The sequence below is a fragment of the Canis lupus genome, chromosome 9, assembly GCF_011100685.1.
Source record: "Canis lupus familiaris isolate Mischka breed German Shepherd chromosome 9, alternate assembly UU_Cfam_GSD_1.0, whole genome shotgun sequence".
Lineage (NCBI taxonomy): Eukaryota > Metazoa > Chordata > Mammalia > Carnivora > Canidae > Canis > Canis lupus.
In genome coordinates, this window is record NC_049230.1 from 48633751 (window position 1) to 48654032 (window position 20282).

At 63.8% G+C, this 20282-nt stretch overlaps 4 protein-coding genes across 6 annotated transcripts; 1 reads left to right on the forward strand and 3 right to left on the reverse strand.

Annotated features, from left to right (window-relative positions):
- Positions 1-1419: 1419 nt before the first annotated feature.
- On the forward strand, positions 1420-3710 carry CLIC3 (chloride intracellular channel 3). Its single transcript, XM_038548695.1, has 6 exons — positions 1420-1880; positions 2607-2716; positions 2799-2924; positions 3046-3152; positions 3235-3410; positions 3484-3710. The coding sequence occupies exons 1-6, from the start codon at positions 1845-1847 to the stop codon at positions 3691-3693; spliced, it is 765 nt and encodes a 254-aa protein (XP_038404623.1). The 5' UTR covers positions 1420-1844; the 3' UTR covers positions 3694-3710.
- A 651-nt stretch (positions 3711-4361) lies between these two features.
- PAXX (PAXX non-homologous end joining factor) lies at positions 4362-5916 on the reverse strand. The gene is made up of 7 exons (XM_038548696.1): positions 5724-5916; positions 5584-5644; positions 5307-5356; positions 5036-5226; positions 4889-4957; positions 4655-4739; positions 4362-4554 (listed from the first exon to the last, which is right to left on the reverse strand). Exons 1-7 carry the CDS (start codon positions 5846-5848, stop codon positions 4515-4517), a joined length of 621 nt encoding a protein of 206 aa, XP_038404624.1. The 5' UTR covers positions 5849-5916; the 3' UTR covers positions 4362-4514.
- A 3513-nt stretch (positions 5917-9429) lies between these two features.
- LCNL1 (lipocalin like 1) lies at positions 9430-13623 on the reverse strand. Of its 3 annotated transcripts, none has more exons than XM_038548699.1 (7): positions 12511-13623; positions 11980-12119; positions 11483-11556; positions 11279-11389; positions 10925-11026; positions 10660-10685; positions 9430-10400 (listed from the first exon to the last, which is right to left on the reverse strand). In XM_038548699.1, exons 1-6 carry the CDS (start codon positions 12607-12609, stop codon positions 10660-10662), a joined length of 552 nt encoding a protein of 183 aa, XP_038404627.1. In that variant the 5' UTR covers positions 12610-13623; the 3' UTR covers positions 9430-10400. The 3 variants fall into 3 exon arrangements, with proteins under 3 accessions (XP_038404627.1, XP_038404625.1, XP_038404626.1); XM_038548697.1 differs by having other exon boundaries at positions 9430-10404; XM_038548698.1 differs by having other exon boundaries at positions 10286-10546.
- Positions 13624-13766: 143 nt separating this feature from the next.
- Positions 13767-16979, reverse strand: PTGDS (prostaglandin D2 synthase). The gene is given in 7 exon segments (NM_001003131.1): positions 13767-13914; positions 14213-14238; positions 14717-14818; positions 14961-15077; positions 15739-15815; positions 15905-16044; positions 16813-16979. Coding segments are annotated over 6 exon segments (576 nt in total). The 5' UTR covers positions 16927-16979; the 3' UTR covers positions 13767-13914.
- Between the last annotated feature and the right edge of the window lie 3303 nt (positions 16980-20282).

Here is a 20282-nt window from a genome sequence, read left to right on the forward strand (position 1 = left end):
TACTGCCACTCGCGCAGCTGAAAGCAACAGAAAATACCCCCATGTGGAGGCCAGAAGTCCAAGATCGAGGCTGGGGAGGGCTGGTCGCCACTGTGGTGGTGGCCCGGGCTTGGAGCAGCACCACCTGTCCTTGGCCTCCATCCACACATGGCATCCATGTGTGTCTGCATCCAAACTGCCCGCTTCCGGGGCAGCCCAGGTGGCTCAGGGGTTGAGTGTCTGCCTTTGGCTCAGGGCCGTGACCCCGGGGTCCCTGGGATCAAGTCCCACATCAGGTTCCCTGCAGGGAGCCTGCTTCTCCCTCTGCCTGTGTCTCTGCCTCTCTCTCTCTCTGGGTCTCTCATGAATAAATAAATAAAATCTTAAACAAACTGCCCGCTTCCAAGGACACAGTCATAGTGGGGCAGGGCCTGCCCTGATAACCCCATATCAGTAGGATGGCTTGTCAGGGCTCTGTCTGAGGCCCAGGCGGCGAGGACTTCACACGTGGATGGCAGGGGCACAACTCAGCCACATCACCCAACCCGAGACTAGAGACTCACCACCTGTGTCCTGTCCCAGGAAGTCACCGGGTCCCTCCTGCAGATGGGGCCATGCTGCCCAGGGGACAGCACGCATTCGTTGATGTGTCCCCGGGCTGAGGGGGGCTTCTCACCCCCTCATTGAGTACAGAGCCACATCTTTACCCGCTGCAGCCCCGAACCAGGTCCTGTCCTAGTTTGTCTCTTGAAATAAGTGTGAAGTGAGACATGCTCCCATTCACTCTGTCAGTGTCGGTGTATTTCCTTTTCTCTGAGCTACCTGGTTGCTGGTCCATCTCCTGATCATACCTACAGATGCACGGGGCTATTTTTACACACACAGAAATACCCAGAGGACGGCTGGCAGGCATGCACAAGGTGTGGAGGGGGCCCTGGGCCTTCCCTGGGGCTGGGGTGTATGCGCCCGGAGCAGCAGGTGAGTGGGCCAAGCCCCCACCCCATTGTGGAGGAGCAGCAGAGGCACTGGTGCCTAAGGGGGAGCCGGAGGGAGGAGGCAAAGGTACAGGCAGGTCCCCAGCTGTGTGGAGGGGCAGCGTAGGCTTTGGCAGGCCCCTCCCTCGGGGCACCCTCACCCAGGACTGTGAGCCACCAGACAGGCGGGACAGGTTAGGGGGTACCCACAACGTCCTCTAGAGGTTCCTTCCAGCCAACCGTGAGCAGGCTGACGCATGGGCTGGAGGTTGTAGCTCCTAAACCTTCTCATGGTGCTTCTGGGGAAGGTTAAGGTGGAGGAAGCCTGCCTGGGACCCCCTGGGAGGGTAGGGACGGCAGGGGGTGTGGCTGGCCAAGGAGGGGCACCTGGGCAGGCCAGCAGCACTCCTGGAATGTGGGCTGGTCCAGGGGCGGGGCTGACCCAGCTCAGTGATGGGAGGGGCCTCCCTGCCCAGGAGGTAGACAGATGGGGAAACCAAGGCCAGGGCTAGGGTGTTTGCTTCTCCTACTCACTCCTCAGCTTTTTGGGCTGGGGACCCCAGTGGACAGTGGGGTGTTCACTGCAGGGAGGGCCGTGGGCTCATGGCAGGACTGATCCTGATCCAGGGCAGCCCTGTGCCCAGGCTGGCTCCTTTCTCTCCCCACCTCTGAACCCCCAAAGCCCCCTGGGGCCGCAGCACCGGCAGCCCCCCAGTCACACCCCTGCACTTGGACACAGGCCCCAGAGCCCCAACGGCTGGCCTGCCTGCAAGGGGGGATGACTCGGTGGGGCGGGCCCTGGGCTGGGGAGGGCGGAGCACCCCAGCTTTAAAGGGCTCCCCAGGCTCCCACCCCTGCCTCACTGCCTCCCACCGCGCTGCGCTCCTCACCATGGCAGAGACTGCCAAGCTCCAGCTGTTTGTCAAGGTACCACCGGGTGGGTGGGCAGGCGGGCAGGCGGCCCGGGGAGGAGCATGCTCAGTGGGGCTCGGCTTTCTGGGGCAGGCAGTGGGCCCCAGAGGCTGCGTGTGCACTGGATGCAGGTTGCCTGTGGAGGCTGAGGAAAGGGGCCAGGACTGGGCGAGGGCCTGGGGAGCCGCCCCGAAGGCCATGCGAGGGGAAGCCGGGGGCGAAGCCCCTCAGTGGGGAGGTGCTGATCAGCAGCTGGCAGCCGAGGCTCGTGTGAGGGTGGAGGTCAGCGCTGCAGGAGGGGGGCTGGGCCGGGTGACCCCCGTTGCTTGCATCACTGCCCGGGGCTGTGGATCCCTGTGCACCGGCTGCCAGCCCTGGCCTTCCCCCATCGTTGGGGTGTGGGGCAGTGAGTGTGCTGCCAGCCAGTGTCCAGTTGGCAGCATGAATCACTCAGAAAACAGTACTCGGCCCACCCTGCCCTCGTGACCAGCCTGGAGGGCCTGGAGACCGGGAGGCTGGCCTCTGCCCAGGTGCTGGAGATAAGGGTCCCCAGGGGCCATGTCCCTGGGCCCCCCCACCAGGGACCCAGTCAAGGGCTCTCACCCATCACTTGTTGAGGGCGTGGCCGACCAAGCTCCAGGCACAGAGCGGGGGTAGGCAGGGTCCTCTCTGGCAAAATTCTTAGGTCTGCTCTCTGCCCTGGCACCCTCTGCCCCGGCCCCCTCCACCCTACCCGCCCAGGCCAGCGAGGACGGTGAGAGCGTGGGACACTGCCCTTCTTGCCAGCGGCTCTTCATGCTCCTGTTGCTCAAGGGTGTGCCCTTCACCCTCACCACGGTGGACACTCGCAGGTGAGCCCCCTGCCCCCAGGGGACCATGGCTGGGCCTCTGGCCCTCCTGAGCAGCAGCTTCCCCACCTGCCTATGCCCACAGGTCCCTGGATGTGCTCAAGGACTTTGCACCCGGCTCGCAGTTGCCTATCCTTCTCTACGATGGCGACGCCAAAACGGACACATTGCAGATCGAAGAGTTTCTGGAGGAGACACTGGGGCCACCTGAGTGCGTGGCGGCAGGGGCGAATATGGGTTCCCTGTAGGAGCCCTAGAGAAATGCTGAGGGTGCGGCGGGGAAGGGGGCGCGACACCAGGGTCTGACCGGAGCTTCCCTGGCTCCCCTGCAGATTCCCCAGCCTGGCACCTCGGTACAGGGAGTCCACCACGGCAGGCAACGACGTCTTTCACAGGTTCTCCGCGTTCATCAAGAACCCAGTGCCCGCTCAGGACAATGGTGAGGAGGGTCTCGAGCCGTGGGGTGGGAGGGGGACATTGGCCTGGCCCGGCCCTCACAGTGCCCCACCCCACCCCCGCAGCTCTGTACCAGCTGCTGCTGCGCGCCCTCACCAGACTGGACGGCTACCTGCGCAGGCCCCTTGAACACGAGCTGGCACAGGAGCCACAGCTTCAGGAGTCACGCCGCCGCTTCCTGGACGGCGACCAGCTCACGCTGGCCGACTGCAGCCTGCTGCCCAAGCTGTACATCATGGATGTGAGTGCCACACGCGGGACAGGGGTGGGGGGTGCTTCCTGCAAGGCCCTGACCTCGCGCCCCTTGCCGGCAGACGGTATGTACACACTTCCGCCAAGTGCCCATACCCGCTGAGCTGTGCGGCGTCCGCCGCTACCTGGAGAGCGCGCTGCAGGTGAAGGAGTTCAAGTACACGTGCCCATGCAGTGCTGAGATCCTGGCGGCCTACCGGATGGCCGTACACCCCCGCTATCCCCTCCCCACTGCTGACCGCCACCCTGTCTGCTTTTCTACAGCCCCATAAAGGCATGTCTGCCCCAACGAGTGTGTCCTAACCTTCGAGGGCCCAGAGGGCCCTGGATTTGTCACCCCCAAACCGCTGCCAGGCAATGCACAGCTCCACGTGACAGCCCAGAATGACAGGGGCAGAGAACCCAGTGGGTGGTTCCACCTACCTCCCCTACTCACCCTGTCAGGGGTGGTAGGGACTGGATCGGGCTCCCAAACCAGTCAGGCCGGGGTGGGGCAGCAGGATGGCCAAGGAGGGTGGGGAGCAGAGCCCAGCCTGGGCACCTAGGGGCTCCTGGCCAGGGGGTGGGGCCAGCCCACATTCCTCAGCCCTGCCCAGGGAGCAAGCCACCCTCCAAAGCCTATAGGATCTAGTGTGTATGCAGTGTGGGATGTCCGTGGCTGTGCCTGGTCGGGTGGGGTCTGGGAGAGTGAAGTGTGTGCCTGGAGCTGTTGGCAATAGAGTTCCAGCCTCAAGGAGCCCTGCCCCGCCTTCCAGTCCCCCGGCTGCTGTGCTCACCAGGCAGGGGCAGCGGGGTGAGTCTGGAGACCTGGGGGCCTCCTCCACCCGGAGCTTGGAGGCTGCTGCATCTGCTCATGCCCTGAAGCCCCGGGCTAGAGCACACACCCAGGGGGGATCCCTGACCCCTGTCCCCCAGCCACCCCCAGAGCGGGGCTCATTCCTCCATCTGAGGAAGCATTTATTTCATAGAGAAGGGGTTTGAGAAGCAGGTGCGCTCCCACCCTGCAGTAGGAGGAGCAGGTGGAGATCGTCGGGTCTCAGAGCTGTCCCCACTTGCAGGCAGGTATCTGGCAAGGTCACACTCTGCTGCATCTTCAGGGGCTTTCAAAGTCTACACCAGCGGCTGGTTTCTTACTGGGAGAGAAGAGGAGGTGACACTGTGGTGTTATGGGGCCGGCAACAGCCATCCAGGTCTTGACCCTGGGCACAGGAGGGAGGAGCAGGGAGGGAGTACCTCTTGAAGCCAGGGTTGATGAGGGACTCGCCTGGACACCGCCTCCTGACCCCAAGTCCAGGGCCAACTCTCTGAGGATCCGGGTCTGAGGGAAACAGGACGGGAGGGAGTTCCTGAGTCTGGTGCATTCCAGGGTCAAAATCCCAATCCTGGAGTTTGAATCTTGTTCTGGGGTCATTGAGGTGCAGAGGGAAGAGCACAGCCCCAACCATACTTGCAAGTGACAGGCCTTACCTGGTAGGAAGAGCTGGGGCCCCACCTGACAAGGGCTCTTTCTGGGGCTGGCAGCTGTCACCTCCACAGCTGAAGAACAAAGCCAAGAGTGGAGGCATGCACAGGGGGACCCCGGTAAAGATTCAGGGCACCCCCTCCTCACCCCACCTGCCAGCTGCCTCTTCAAGATGCACACTTGCTCTGCCAGGCTCAGTGTCAGTGCCTGCAGCCTGGAGGCTGCCTCTGGGCCCGGCACCCTGGAGAGGTTGAGATCCACTGCCGAGGGCCCCCCTGGAAGGGTCAGGGATGCTTTGTCCTCCTGCAGGGTGAAAGTCACAGCTTGCTGCTCGCAGGCTGCCCTAGGAAAGGAGGGGTGCTGAGTGCTGTGTCCAGACCCACTTGCTCCACTCCCACCCTTTCCCTCTGCCCAGGGGCTCACCTGAACCGGGGGGTGATATCCTCAGCCGCACTCAAGCCGAAACGGGCTTTCTATAGAGCACAGGGGCTGGTCACCAGCTACCCTAGACCCTGGAACCCAAAAGCTGCCTGACCAGTCTTAGAGGACTGCCGCCACAGAGCTGGGGCAAGGGTGTCCAGACCCCCTCCCCGCCCCCGGGGAACCTCAGACCGCCCCCCCCCCGATCCCACTGCTGGTCCGCACGGCAGGTATGGGGAGCTGGGGGCTTCCAGGCCCGCCCAGGAGCCCCGCTACCCACGAGGGCCGCCAGGCTGTCCGCCGTGAAGCAGGTGCTCCAAAGCTCCGCGGCGTCCGTCACACTGTGGGGGGAGGGGCCGTCAGGGGGAACCGCCCGCTCCTCCGTCTGAGCCCCAAGCACCCTGCGCACCTCGCACTCACTAGACGTTGAAGCCGCCGGGGCCTCCGTCCTCGCGTCCCTCCCCCTCGCAATAGCACACGAAGCGCGGAGGCCCGGGGCCTGGCGGCAGCGTGCAGAGAGCCGACGACAGCGGCGGCGGCACCATGGCACCGCAGCGAGCCGACCGCCACCCGCCCGGGGAGCACCGCTGTGGGCCCAGGGCGCCTGCGCGGGAAGCCGGCTCCGGAACAGGAGGCGGCAGGAGGCGGGGCCTGCCCGAGCGGTGCCCACAGGGCCTGCGCGGGGCGGAGCTTACGGCCTCGGCCCGACCCGGCCGGGAGGACCCTGGAGCCCCGCGGGACTGGCGGGGCGCTGCGGACCAAGCGAGGGGCACGGGGCGGGGCTACCTGGGCGGGGCTCGGTCTGGGGGCGGGGCCTACGCGTCTGGGCGGGGCTACGGGAGGGGCGGGGCCTGATCACCTGGGGCGGGGGCACATGGGCGGGGCTCGGCCTGGAGAGGGGCCTGAGCGCCTGGGGCGGGGTTCCTGGGCGGGGCTCGGTCTGGGGCGGGGTCTGAGAGCCTGGGGCGGGGTCACCCGGCAGGCCTGCCCGAGTGCTATCCCCACCCAGAGTGGAGGCTCCTGCATGCCTGGCACCTAACCCCACTCCGAATCCGGGCTTCCTTCCTTTCCCTCCTGGCCCCTGCGGTCCTGGCGACTTCCTCCGCTCTCCCCACCCCCGCCCCGGCTCTCACCCTCCCCGAGATACACAGTTTCCAAAGGCCAAGCCGTCACAGGTCGCAATGCACAGGCGAAGGAAGCAAGGCGCTCCGTGCAGAAGGCTGCCCACAGTGTTTGCCTGACTTCCCCTTCTGTGCCTCCTGGAGTCCGAGGCATCGGGCACAGCTTCCCTAGCGGACAGGGCTTGTGAGATCTAATGGGAGGGTCACATACTAAACACAGGCAACATGAAAACTGTCAGGTAGTGCCCCAGCCCTGTGAGCTGGGGACCGGGTGGGGTGGGGTGGGTGTGCGTGCCAGGAGAGGGGAGGATGGGGATCCTGGGCACAGGGAGCGGCCCTGCAAGTAGAGTCCACCGTGGGTAAGCATAGTGCTGCTCCCGGCTGGACAGAGGGCATTGGCGGGGAGGGTGGGGTTGTGGAGGGCCGCTCTGGGGGTCTGTAGGCTATGCCGGTGTGTCTCCCATGGACCCCTGGTTGACAACCTCAGGCTCCTGCTTCAGGACCTTCAAGTGACCTCTCTGCCTGGTACACCCACTCCCCAGACTTACGTGGTGCCATCAGATGTTCACTCAAGAGGAGGCCTGTCACCTTACATTAAACTGCAACAGTCTGCCCAATGTCTCATGTCCTCTCTCCTGCTTTATGGACTTGTCTTCCAGACTTGTCACTATATAATGTACATTCTGGTTTGCTCACTGTGGCAGTGGCCTCCATGAAGGCACCAACCATTCTACCTCCCATGTCCATACGTTTATGCACCTGCCCTCCCCTCCAACTGAAGGCCTTGAGTAATTTGCTTCCAGAAGTGATGGGCTGTCCCTTCTTTCTCCTTCTTGAATTGCTCACCAGCCCTGTGGACACATCTGGACAGGCAATGGCTAGCGAGGAAGCTGGCGAGGAAGCTGGCAAGCAGAACCCTCCCAGCGGGGCCTTCTGAGGAGCACCTGCCCTGGCCATGGGCATGGCTGCAGCCTCGTGAGAAGTCTTTTGCTGAAGGCCCCAGAACACCCAGGACCAGACTCCTGACCCTCAGAAACTGGGGAGATAATTTAGGGGTAATTTGTTACTCAGCCGTAGGTGACTAATACATTTATTTATCCTGTTTATTGCCCATTTCTCCCAGTGGTCCACAGGGCAGGACTTTATGTCTGTTTTACTTGCCATTGCATCTTCAATGCTCAGACACTGCTTGGTGCAGAGATAGTCAACAATACTGGGGGTGAACAAATACAGAATGGGGAGCTGCAGGAGGATTCAAGCAGGGGTGGGGCAGGGAGTGGTACAACTGATTTCTGTGTATAAAGCCCGTCCAGTGCCATGAGGAGAGGCCACTGAGGGCTGCAGGGGTGGAGGCTGGGGGTGCAGGGAGATTAGCAGAGGGCAGCTGAGTCCCTCAGGGCAGAGCTCTTGGATGCTGGGCCAAGGATCTGAGTGCAGGTAGGCCGGGTGGGGGTGGGGAATCATAGCGGAGCCCTACAGGTGGGGAGTGCAGAAATGCTCTTCCCCTGGAGGACTGGGCTGGGGCAGGTTTGGAGAGGGGCCCCTCTTGCTGTATGATGGAGAAGATGGAGGCTGCTATGGACGCAGACTCCTTGGAGGACCATGTCAAGAGCGTGAGTGTGGAGTCCCCAGCCCCTAGGACGGCTTTCAACCTTAAGTCCTCCAGGCCCAGTGCTTGGCGCCTAGGACAATGTTTCCAGAAGAATGAGGCAGGCCCAACGATGACCCGTCAATGTCAGCTTGTGTGGAAAAAGGGTTTTGGCAGGTGTGGGTAAGGACCTTGATGGGAGATTCTCCAATCAACCAGAGAGGGGCCCAAGCAGGGTTCCAAGCCCGGGCTCTGGGCCAGGGTGAGGGGGGTACAGGGGAGTGCGGGCTAGCCTCCGGCCTTGCAAAGGACATGGAGGAGGACCGGCTCCAGAGGTCCGCAGAGGGGTTGTGGAGGCCCAAGGAGTGAGCACACAGGGCAGTACCTGCACAGATTTCAGAGGAGCAGAGGGAGCTAGCGTAGCAGGGAGCTGGGATAGGAACCCCCCAGGGGAGCGGGGCCGGGGTGTTCAGGAGTCACGACTTGTTTAGCAGGGCTGAAGGGAAGAGAGTAAGTGGTAGATCAAAGGAGGGCTGATCAGGGAGGGACTTTGGCCTTTCCCATTGGTGAGATGGAATGCCTGGGCATGGCTGGGAGCTGAGCAGGGAATGAGCTGATCCCACACTCCGAATTCCCCAGCAGGCATCTGGGGAGAGAACTGGCTGAGGGAGCTGGTGAGGAGAGTGGGGTGCAGGAGGCGATGAGCCCTGGGTGCATCTGCAGGTGCCTGGAGGGGACAGCCCTCCTGGGGTCCAGAGGGGCCCTTTTGGGCTGCCCCACCCCAGAGAGGAGCCTCCCTCTGAGGAAGGGTGTCCAGAAGGCATGGCGGGCCACCTGCACATCCCCACTGCAGAGCCTTCCCAGAGGACGTGGGAGGGCAGGGAACCCAGAGCCTGGTGAGAGTTTAGACACCGGTGGCACCCTTCACCCTATCTTCTCCTGGTCCATGTGGGAGCCAAAGGGCAACTAATCCACGCGGAGTTTATTTACCACTGGGAGCTCTGACAGTATCTCTCAGCAGGTGCCTCTCCAGGTGGGCAGACAGCAGCTCACCCAAGTGTTGGCAGGAAAGGTGGGTGGGTGAGCTCACAGGTCACATGTGAGAGGGGGCCTTCCCACACACTTGTCCCCACCCCCAGAGATTCAATTCCAGGCTGCTGTCAGGCTGGGGGCAGTGGAGAGACCGGGACAGCTCCTTGCCCTGGACGGGTCTACAGACGGGCCAGAGACTGGGTACCCAGGAGTCAGGTGCAGGGGTGGAAGGGCTGTTTGGGACTCCAGGTGTCAGGGGCTCTTTCCCTCTGTGACCTCCCAGCCCAGAAGGAGCCCAGTCAAGACAGGAAACCTGGCAGGATGGGACTGTGGGTTTGTTTTTTGTTTTTTTTTTTTTTTTGAAGAATCTTGAGCCACCTTTATTTTTTAAAGATTGTATTTATTTGAAAGACAGAGAGAGAGAGAGAGAGAGAGAGCGCACAAGCGGGAGGAGGGGCAGAGGCAGCGGGAGAAGCAAACTCCTCACTGAGCAGGGAGCCCAACTCGGGGACTCAATCCCAGGACCCTGGGATCATGACCTGGACTGAAGGCAGACACTTCATCACCTGAGTCCCCCAGGGGCCCCAGGGCTGTGTTTTTAATTAAAAACATCTAACCAACTGAAAAAGCAGAATGTGTAACGAGCCATAGCTCCGATAGAACAATTATCTTACATGTTTCCATCCAGCATTATTTTTTTTCTGAACTATTCACATTACCCCGAGGTCATGCCATTTTACCCTCAAATTCTGCAGGACGAAGTGTCTTCAGAGAAGAGTGACATTACCCAACATAGACTCAATGTTGGGACAGCATTTTGCACACACTCGTTTTCTCTGGCTCCAGGTGAGGAGTGAACTGCAGGCACTTTGGGGCCAGAGGTCAGGGGAGAAGAAGGGGGACAGAAGTAGCCCAGATACCTGCCCCGTGCTGTGATTTGGGAGGACCCCAGAGGCCCAGGAGGTCCAATGTGGGCAGCCGGCTAGGCCTGGGCTGCCGCACATGGGTGACATCCCCCTGGCGGGTGCCCTGGTATGCGGGGCAGGGCAGGGGAAGTGGGGCAAGGAAGCTTCTGTGATTGCCCCTGTCTGTCTGGAAAGCTGCCTCTGTCAGAGCAGAGCCTGCCCCCCTCCCCAGCCCCCACCCCCTATTGAAGCATCTGCCCTGGTGCACACAGCCAGGGGTCCCACTCTGGGCCTGGAGCCATCAACCACCGTGGAGGGTGAAGAAATACACAGCTGTGGCTTTAGATTATTTATTGTGCAGGGGCAGGGGTGGCAGAGAGAAGTGGTGGCTCTTTGAGGAAGGCCCAGTAGGCAGAGCAGACTGCCACCGCTGGCACTCCCGGGCCGGATCCTTCCTTGTGGACAAGAGGGCAGGTAGAGGGGGGTGAGTGCCGTGTTCCTGCCCCTCTTGCCCTCGTGGGGCCAGCCCCAGGGCCACACCTTGCTCTTCCTCCCTGCTTCCTGTGTCCCGGCTCCATTCGGGGGTACCACTGTCACCTGCTCCCAGGATCAGAACCCCACTGTGCAGCCTTCTGGCCAAGAGGGGCCCCTGGGGGTCAGCGGGGCACTAGGCCCCGTATGGTCTGGGGAGCGGGACTCCAAGTACTTACCTAGGAGAAGGCACCAGCACACTGGTCTGTGGGAGAGAGTGGGGCCTGAGGAGCCATCCTGGGCCCCCTTCCCCAGGGGGGCGTCTCCTAGCCCCCCTGAATAAGCAAGCCTCCCTGTCTGCCATCCCCTCCTGGGGGGCCACTGGCCAGGGCACAGTCCTGCCCTCTGACCCAGATAGGCCAGGCTGCCTCTGGCACTCCTGTCCCGAATCCCAGCCATGTGGGGTCTCCTGTGGCCCTGAGCCAGCACGGGGGCGGCACTCACCTGACTGGGGCAGCAGGGTGCCCTGGCTGGGGTTCAAGCCGACTTGGGGTGCCAGCTGCTGCATCTTCTGGGCACCTTCGGGTATCAGCTCTGGGGTGCGGGCTGAGGGCAGGGAGCATTGGTGAGCAGGGCGGCAGGGTTTGGAGGAGGATGACAGGGTGGGAGGGGTCCAGCGCCCTCTACCACAGACACAGGGGAGAGGGGTCCCAAGGACACACTGCAGGATGGTGGTTTCACCCGCCACTTAGACTCAGAACTTGCTGGAATGTGCAGAGCAGCCTTGGGGCAGGGGCCCCGGAGGAGAGGCTGTGCCTGGTGACCAGCAGGGGGCAGGGGTGCCCGAGCGCAGCACACCTAAGAGCTGCAGCCAGACGTTCCTCGTGCCCTTGGCCTCAGTCTCCAAGTAGAGTACAGCGAACCGTCTGTAGTCGGTGGCCACCACGCGGATGTCAGCCTGCTGCATGGCTGGAAGGCGGGAGCCAGTGAGCCTGTGGCCCAGGCTGGCCCCCCACCTGCTCAGGAGCCCTCCCTGCTCCCCCCCAGTCCCCTCCGCCGCACCCCTGTTTGTGAACTGTCCATCCACAGCACCCTTGGTCAATGTTGTGTCCATCTTCTGGCACCTGCCGTCGGGCCTGGAGAGGAGGGGCCACAACAACCTGAGCCTCCCAAAGACACTGCCCGAGTACGTCGCATAGGGCCACCACTTAGGCACCACTGACCACACGGGGTGGGCTGATGCTCGGGCTGCCCCCGAGGCCCTGTGCCCTCCTCACGGTGGTGCTTAGAGGTGAGCTAACCCTCTCGGGGTGGGGAGAGGGGGCAGGGGCTAACTACTGGCTCAAGGACACAGCAGGAGATGTGGGGTGTCCCCTGCAGACTCCCACACACAGACACAGGAACACAATGCCTCTGTGGCCAGAACCCTGACTCCACGAGGGCCTGGGTCTGACACCCCTGTGCACCAGGGATGCCTGGGGCTCTTGGTGGCTCACCTCTGGCGTCACACTGGCCAGGCATAAGGCCCGATCTGAGGTGGGGCTCAGGGGGTCACTTACGTAGGGTTCGCAAACTTGAGGGCCAGGTCACCGCTGGCTGAGGCAGTCACCGAGACCATGGACATCTTCAGCTCGTCCTTGGAGCTCAGGAAGCCCTGGTCATCTGAGGCCACCCCGACCACATACCAGGTGCCCTGGAACTACAGGGAGGGGGCAGGGGGAGCTGGGGCACAGGCCTTGTGTCCACATCTACCCTGAATCCCTGACTCAGCGTGGTGGTAGGTGGCTGTGACTTGTCTGGATCTGAGGCCTGGGAGAGTGGTGGCAGTGTGAGCCACGCCACAGACCAGGCAGAGGGGCCTGCTGTCCTCCCAGCCTACCTGCAGCTGATGGGGTGGATGGGTGGGGCCCTCCCCTTCTCCTCTGTCCCCCCGATTTGAGCTGAGCTTGGACTGGAGCATGTGGGCATCTCTCGCCCTCTGGCCTCTCTGGGGATAACGCAGGCCCCAGGGGCCTGGATAGAGTAGCAAATCAAGGTGGTCATCCAGGAGGAAGAGGGGATGTGTCCCGCCTGAGGGTGCCTGAGCCCACCTGAGTGGCATCAAAGTCAGCCTGGATGGGGACTTGGGCCTGGCTTAGCGACGCCCTGAGTAGGGTGAAGACCCAGCCGGTCAGCAGCACCTGCAGCATCGTGGAGGGTGGTTCTTAGCTGGAGAGCTGGGGTTGCCTCTCCTGCACAGCCTTTATGACCCCTGAATGCCCCGGGGCGGCTGGCTGCCGGCCCAGGACCGAGTCCACTGCGATTAGGTTCGGGTAGGGTTGTGCCCTACGGTGCACTGGCCCAGCTCCTTTGCCAAGCCCGCCCATCCCCGGGGTGTTTCCTCCTGGGCAGACAGCGAGATACCTCAGATCCCTCTACGAGGGGCAGAACTTCTGGCAGGCTTTCTGGGATGTCTGCCCCGGTTCTCTTCTCCAGGAAGGCTGCCAAGCAGCTCCCCCTGACCTCTGAGCCTCACAACCCCGGGCGCCTCTATAGGGCCCAGCTTAAGTTTGGCTGGGTTTGGGGCCTGGTGGGCAGGATGCAGTCGATGCTGCACTCTGGGAGCCAGGAGGGCTTCGGGTAGGGCCTGGAATCTGGTGCCTTGGCAGGAGACGGGGAGCAGGGCTGCTGGGTGGGGACCGTGCTCCCGGGCAAAGGGTGGCTTTGGTGCCAGGGGTCTGGGGAACGGCCGGGAGAGAGAATGTGGAGGCCAGAGGCATGCCACAGCCGCAGGAGACGTGAGGGTGACCCGTCCTCTGCCCACTCGGTCCATTCCAGTGACGGGGTAGCACATGGACAATGTAGCCTTCCTCTTTGTCCCTGGGACCCTTGACCCTCTTTGTCCTCCATGGCCCCGACCTCCACCCAGCCTGAGTATACAAATCCCACACCTTTCAAAAACCCAGTGGGTGCAAAGCTCCCCTGGGCCTCAGGCCTCTCTGGACCCGGAGTGAGAGGACAGGTCACGGGCGCCTACCTAGAGATGAGGAGAGGCCTGGGCCCCAGCCCAGGACCAGCTGACTAGAGGGGGTGTTGCAAGGTCGGAGCCCAGTGCATTGGGTGAGGGCTGTGATGGCACTTCCGCTCCGCCCACTGTCTGACTTCAGACCCGCCCCACTGGAAGCACACGTCAGCGGGCCCTTGCCCACCCCTCAGGCACATCGCGAAGAGCCTCAGAAATTTTCCAGCGAGGAAGGGGAAACAGGCCCAAAGTGAGTGGGGGTGTGGTCAGGTCCCCAGGGAGCAACCCAGAGCCAGGGCCCAGGCAGTGAGGAGCGCAGGACAGACGGGCCAGAGCTGGACAGTTGATTTGCTTCCGGAGTTTATTCTCAGAGCCAGGAGAAAGCCTGAGGGGGCAAGGGTGGGGGCAGGGAGGCACCAGGGCCAGGGTCCTGGGGGTCTCAGAGGAAAGAGCAGAGCAGTGCAGGACGGCCAGGTCCTGGGGCGGCGGTCACCTGGCAGAGAGTGCAGGACCAGTGAGTGGGGCAGGCCACACTGCCCTCCCGGCCCCAGGGTCCCCAGATTCCTCACGGCTCCAGGCCACAGGGGAGTGAACCCCTCCAAAATCCTCCCTTCCCATCAACCCCACCCGCCTCCAGCTCCTCTTGCTCCCAGGAATCTCATAAACCCCAGTGGAGCCCCAACCCTGGGAAGCCCCATGTGCCTGGGCCCACCCTTGCATCATGGGGTGGGGGTGGGCAGGTGCGGGTGGGGACTGCTGGCTGAAGCCAGCCCACAGCCCACCACACTCACCTACTTGTTCTCCTCCATGCATTTATCTGCCAAGAAAGAGTCCCATGGGCCCTAGTCAGCGCCCCAGTCCTGGCCTCCTTCCTACCTAGGCTACCTGCCCCCTCCCTGCAGCCCCAGAAATTGGGTCTAATCGAGTCCCCCCAACACTGCTGATCCATCACACTTCATCACTCTCTCCCCTCCTCTGCACAAAGAGGGGGTTCTGTCCCCATCTGAGCCCCAAGCAGGCCTTAGGGAAGGCCCGTGCACCCCACCCCAGACTGCCTGGTGAAACTGGGGAGGCAGGTGGGGGTGTTCCTTCTTGTACTCCACCCAGGGGTTGCAGGCCAAGGTTACAGGGTGAGGACAGACTGCCCTGCTCCGGAGGCCACAGTGTGCCAGTCAGTGGGCAGTGGGCGGTCTGGCCGGATGAACTGCACCCCTTGGCTCCCCCCAAATCAGGAGACTGTCTGCCTCAAATCTGACCTTAATCCCTCCCCATCAGATTAGCAGCACCCCCCTCACCAGTCTGTGGCAGGAAGACAATGGCATCCTCTGTGAAGCCCTGGGTCTTGGCAAAGGTGCTGAATTTCTCCTTTATCTCGGCCTTTGGGGTCTGGGTGCGGCCTGGTGCGGGAAGGAGAAGCCACTGGTCTCAGCTGGGGGAGTTCTCCACTGCCCCCGCCTCCGCAGCTTGGGGCGCCCCCCCCCATCCCAGACAGCCATCTGTGAGGCCAGACTGTGAGGCCCTGGCGTGGGGGGTGCGTACTGTAGAGAGTGGCCATGTGGAAGTCCTGGCCGAGGCCTTTGCTGCCTGCGGTGTAGAGAAGCGCGTACTCCTCGTAGTTGGTGGCTACCACCCACACGTCGTGGGTACTGCCCCAGTCTGGGAATGCAGGACAGAATCCTGGTTGGGGACCCTGCGCCCAAACCTCCGGCCCACCTCTGCATGGGAGGAGGTGTTCTCTCCCTGGGCAGGCTGTGGGAAGGAGCCAGGGAGGCCCCCCCCACTGGGGAAGCCCCCAGCTTCCTGCCCCCACAGCCCCTGCACTCTGCAGGGTCCAGTGTCCTCAAACCAGAAGTCCTGGTCCTGGGGGCGTGGCAGACACACAGGATCTAGGGGCTTCTTGGAAACTAGGGGCTCCTGGTGCAGCCACAAACCCCTCAGCCAGAACTGGGAAGAGGAAAGATTCCCTAGTGGGAAGCCATTCCCAAGGAAGGGGGTAAATGGTGGAGTGGGGTGGGAAGAGGCCCTTGGCCTGGCCCCGGGGTGGAAAACTGGGCAGAGGAGTGGGGGGCTGGGGGCTGCCCCTGTGCACTGAGCCTGGGGACATACCACCATGGGGGGGGGCAGGGAGAGGCCTGGACGTTGCTGCAAAGAGGATCCAGCGCCCCAAGGGAGGGTTCGTGGTCCCCCAGCCCTGAGCCTGGGGCAGCTCCAGGCACACCCGGGACTAGCTGGCCTTGGTGGAGTGGCCGCCAGCCTGCCCCACGTACTGCTGGGCCCAGGGCTGGACCCAGGGGTCCCTGGAGGTGACCCCACTCACGGGGACTCGTGTAGCTGTAGCAGCCCGGGGTTCCCGCCGGCCGTAGGAGCAGGGTTCGAGTCTCACACTGGTCTTTCCTGTGGGCGGGTCACCAAAGGGGCCGGGGTCAGGGGCCGGGCCGGGGGCGGGGAGCTCGGGGCCCCAGAAGCCCGGCCCACAGTCCCACCTGAGGAAGGTGGAGGTGAGGTTGAGGCCTCCGTCTGCGGTCGGGGCCACCACTGACATACACATGGACAGCACGTTCTTCTTCTCCCGGAACCAGCTCGAGTTGGAGGCGAGGCCCGAGGTGAACCAGCGCCCCAGGAACTGCGGCCAACGGACCCCGCCCGGGTCGGCCAGGACCCTCCCGGGAGGGCCTGGGTAGGGGGCGCTCCTGCTCCCGCCCCGAGCCAGGCTCCTCTCCCGCCCCGCGCCTCTTGCCGCGCCCCCGCCCTGCCCCTCCTGCCCGCGGCAGGGCCCGCCCCCGCCCCGCGCCCTGGAGGACCGTCACGCCCCACGCTCACCCCCATCGCCCACCCCTGCGCGCCGGCCCCGCTGGTTCGGTGGCGGGAACGGGCGGCAGAGGGCGCCCGGACCGTCCCTACAGGGGCGGAGGGTGCTTGGCCCCCCCACCCCCCGGCGGTGGGCGGCGCCTGAAAAGCTCGGGGTGGGGCGCGGGGGGGAGGGGCGCGGCCCTGCGCGTACCGATCCTGGGGGCCTCCCGGTCGCCCATCCCCATCGCGCACTCGCGCACTGGCTGTCCTGGGACTCAGGTGTGGAATGTGTCCCTGATTATCTCTGGGCGTCGTGGGCTTGGACGACAACCGTGTTTGGGTGACGGAGGCGGGGGTGCGGCCCGCGTGTCCGCACGTGCCTTGTGCGCGCCCACGGACACAGGTGCTGCCCTGCCTCGGTCGGGGTTCAGTGGCCCTGCTCCAGGGGGGGCATTGCTGAGGGACCAGGGAGGGTGAAGTTCTCCCGCGCCTCCTCCTCCAGCTCAGCTCTCCTCTTCCCAGGTCGGTTGGCCACAGAAAGCAACCCCTCCCCCGACAGGGCACTGTGCCTCGGGCGGGACTGGGCCCCGGAGCCCCTCACCTTATCCTGTTGGAAGTTGGGCTGCAGGGACACCTGGGCCTGGGCCGACGTCTGCAGGGCTCCAAGCACCCCCAGCAGGACCAGCCCCAGCCACAGCGTGCAGAGAGCACCCATTGTCCTGGAGCTGAGTGTGTGACCAGGGCGCGAGGCCAGCAGTGCAGGCAGAGTGAGGGAGGCCAGCAGGAGGAGCAGAGGCTGCTGGAGAGACCCCTATTTATGGGCCTGACTTGGCCTCCACCCAAGGCCCAAGGACAGCCCACTGGAGGCTCGTGATGCTGGGGGAGGACAGCCCGGTGGAGCCCAGCTGCAGCCTCGCCCCCCACAGGGCTGCTTATGTAAGAGGCTCTGACGGGCATCCGCCCGGGCCCTGCCACCTGGGCCGAGAGAGGGCAGGGGTCAGGCCCAGGGTCCTGCAGCTGGTCCTCTCTCCAGTCCCAAAGGCTCATCCCAGCAGCCCTGGGGAGTGGGGGGAGCGTATGCCTCCATGCTGCCTGGCCTGGGACCTCTGGTCACTTCTTACCTGGGTTTGGGACCATACACACAAGCCCTACCATCAATCTCTCCCTGAGCTGTGACCCTGGGAGGGGACAGGCCCTATTTGCACTGTATGAGTTTGGTCCTGAAAGGCCTGGATGGTGACGGCAGAGTCGGGCCCAGGTAACTAAGGTAACTAGATCTGCCCCGGGAGTGGGGCCCAAGCCAGGCGTGTGGGGCACAGCTTCCCCCACAATCAACTGCAGGGGCTCTGGAGCTGGTGCCCCCTGGGTACCCTCCCCACCCTGGGGCCCCCAGCCTTGGGCACAGGCCCACCATCTGTGTGGTTCCAGCTATGCTGGTCCTGCCCACAGTCTGGACTCAGGCTGTTACCTGAGTCAGAACCACTCACACCACATGTCCCTGCCAGCTGGGACCTCGGGGCCTCGGGGCCTTGGGGCCCCATCTTCCAAGGAGGACTGCCTCCCCCTCCCCTGGCCTCACTGGGCAGACCAGCTGTCTCTGAGGTCCTGGGCCCCACTTAGATCTCACAGATGCACCTGTCCCTGGCTTCAACCCGAGGTCATCCTGGGATGGCAGGGCCTCCACACGGGGCTGCGTGGGGTCCCTGGCTCTGAGGCAGGAGGCGAGGAGTCTGGCCTCTGACCCTGAGAGGGGGACACAGAAGAGGAACAAGTTCCCGTGTAGGGTGCAGACACAGAGGTGCTCTAGCTGTGGTTGGGGGGTCAGGGGGCACTCATCTGCAAGATGCAGGCCCAGCCCACACAGGGGGTGCAGGTTCCTGTCCCACCCAGAAGCTAGGTTCCTGGCAGCCCTGGTCTCTGGCTGTTCAGAGATGACCTAGGGGGAGGCATGAGGCCCTCTCAGTTCCCTGAATGGGACCAGCTTGGGCACTGTCACTCGCCTTGTGAGGGCAGGTATTAGGCCACGGGTCCTGGTGAGGTCAGGACATCTGCACCCCCACCCCTGGTGAGGCCCTTGCCATGCGGCCATCGAGGGTCGCCAAGGTGTCCTGGTGGCATGGCCCGGCCTCCCCTTCTGAGGCTGGGATCTCAACAATCCTGGGAAAGCAGGTGCGGCAGTGCAGTGGGAGGGCTTGCAAGCGGGCTGCCAGGAGGGACTGTGCGACTTTGGGTATGGAGTTGGCCTCTTATTGCCTTGGCACTGTTGCTCCGCGGTCTGACATCGGGGCCCTCCCCAGTGGCCAGGGGAGCTCCATCAGCAGGGCAGCCTGGGGGCATCGGGGCCTGTGGTGCCACAGGGAGGGTCTCCTGCTTCTTTGTGGTGCTGGGGGTAGAAGGTGGCTCTTGGCTTCCAGGGCGGAGGCCAGTGTAAGGGGGTGAGATGGGCAGAGACAGGAGATACCCAGGAGGGAGATGAGGTAAGGGCGAGGCAGGAGGGTGACCCAGGGTGGTGGGACCCTGAAGATACGGGCCCGAATAGCTCTGACCTGGGCAGGCTGGGCTAACCTGCCAGGAGGGGCACCTGCGGCCTGACCCCCAGGAGTCCCCAGACCCTGGTGGGACAAGGTCCTCAAAAGGACAGAGCAGCTTTTGGGAGCCCCCATGTCTGGCCCTCAGACCCAGCACCAGGGACCATGCCCCTCCTCCTCCATGTCCCTAGTGGGCAGCAGAAGGCCGGATGTCTCTGTGTCCCTCCTCCCCTGGGGCCGTCAGAATGGGCAGGGAGGGTGATGTGGCTGTGGATGAGGTCCAGGGGCGCGGGGAAGACGGCACTGCTCTGTGGTTTGGGACCCCCTCGCTTGGTCCCCCTGTGGTCATTCTGCTGTGGAGCACAGGCCTGACCCCAGCCCCTTCTCGTGGGCGGCCCCGGGTTCCTGAGGGTGGGGTGACTCCTGCAGAGGTGCCGTCAAGTGCCCATGGCCCCCACGCAGCACCTGAGCCTTCCCGGGGGGAAGGAGCCCCTGCCCTGTGGGCATATTGCACATGCTCCTCCCAGAGCACCTGCTGGGCTGGAAACGGGATGAGGGTCCTCACACCAGACACTGAGCTCATTGCCTGGGACCCCGAAAGGGTGGCGGGTGACAAGAGATGGGCGACCCCTCAGGCAAGGTGGGGGCCACGAGTCCCATGCCTCCGGGCCTGCCCGTGGTCACAGGAGCCCCTCATAAGGTGGCCCTGGCCGGCCTGCGGCTCTGGGCCCCCGGGACGCTGCCAGACCCTGCCCCATGGGGGGCCCTCCCTGCACTGCCCTCCCTCCTCCCCCGCCCCACCCCGCGGTATCTGACAACCTCTCTCAGTGCCGTGCCCAGCACCTATCCTCTGACCACGAGCCCCACGGCCACTGGCCATCCCATTCCTGCTGCAGTGCTGAGACTCTGCCAGCATGGTCACTGCCCTGTGGGTCACCAGGAGCTCTGGCTGTGGCAGCCACACTGGTGGTTGAGGGAGCAGCTCCCTCTGACCATGGTGACCCAGTTTGGCAGGACAGGTGGCCCTCCTGAACCTCAGCTTCCCCATCTCTGCAGAGGGAGTGAGGATGCTCCCACCTTGTAGGCCCTGGGAATCAGGAGAGCATGACCCCCTAGCTCTAGGGATAATCCGCTCCCAGGAGCGTCTCTGTGCCCAAGGTGGGGGCTTCCTTCGGCCTCTGGGCAGAGCTGGGCCCCTCTGTCCCTCTGCTCCAGGCGCCCTGAGGCCCTCCAATGGGTGCCCCCAGGCCCTTACCCATCCTTCCTTCAGGGGGACCCTGAGCAGAGGTGGGGCAGGTAGGGGCCTGGCCTGGCTCAGCCAGAAGGTCTGAGGCCCAATTTTGGGGCTCAGGAAATGGGTGTCCCAGGATTCTGCAGGTGTACAAGGAGACACTGAGCAGTGACTCATCCTCTATGGGGTCCAGGTCGGATCTGACTGCTGCGGGCTCCCTGTGGGATGTCAGCCCCTTTTCTCCACCCCCTTGGACTGCACAATGGTGGCTGGAGAGGTGGGAGGGGGCGTCCTGGAGCTGTCCCTCCCTCC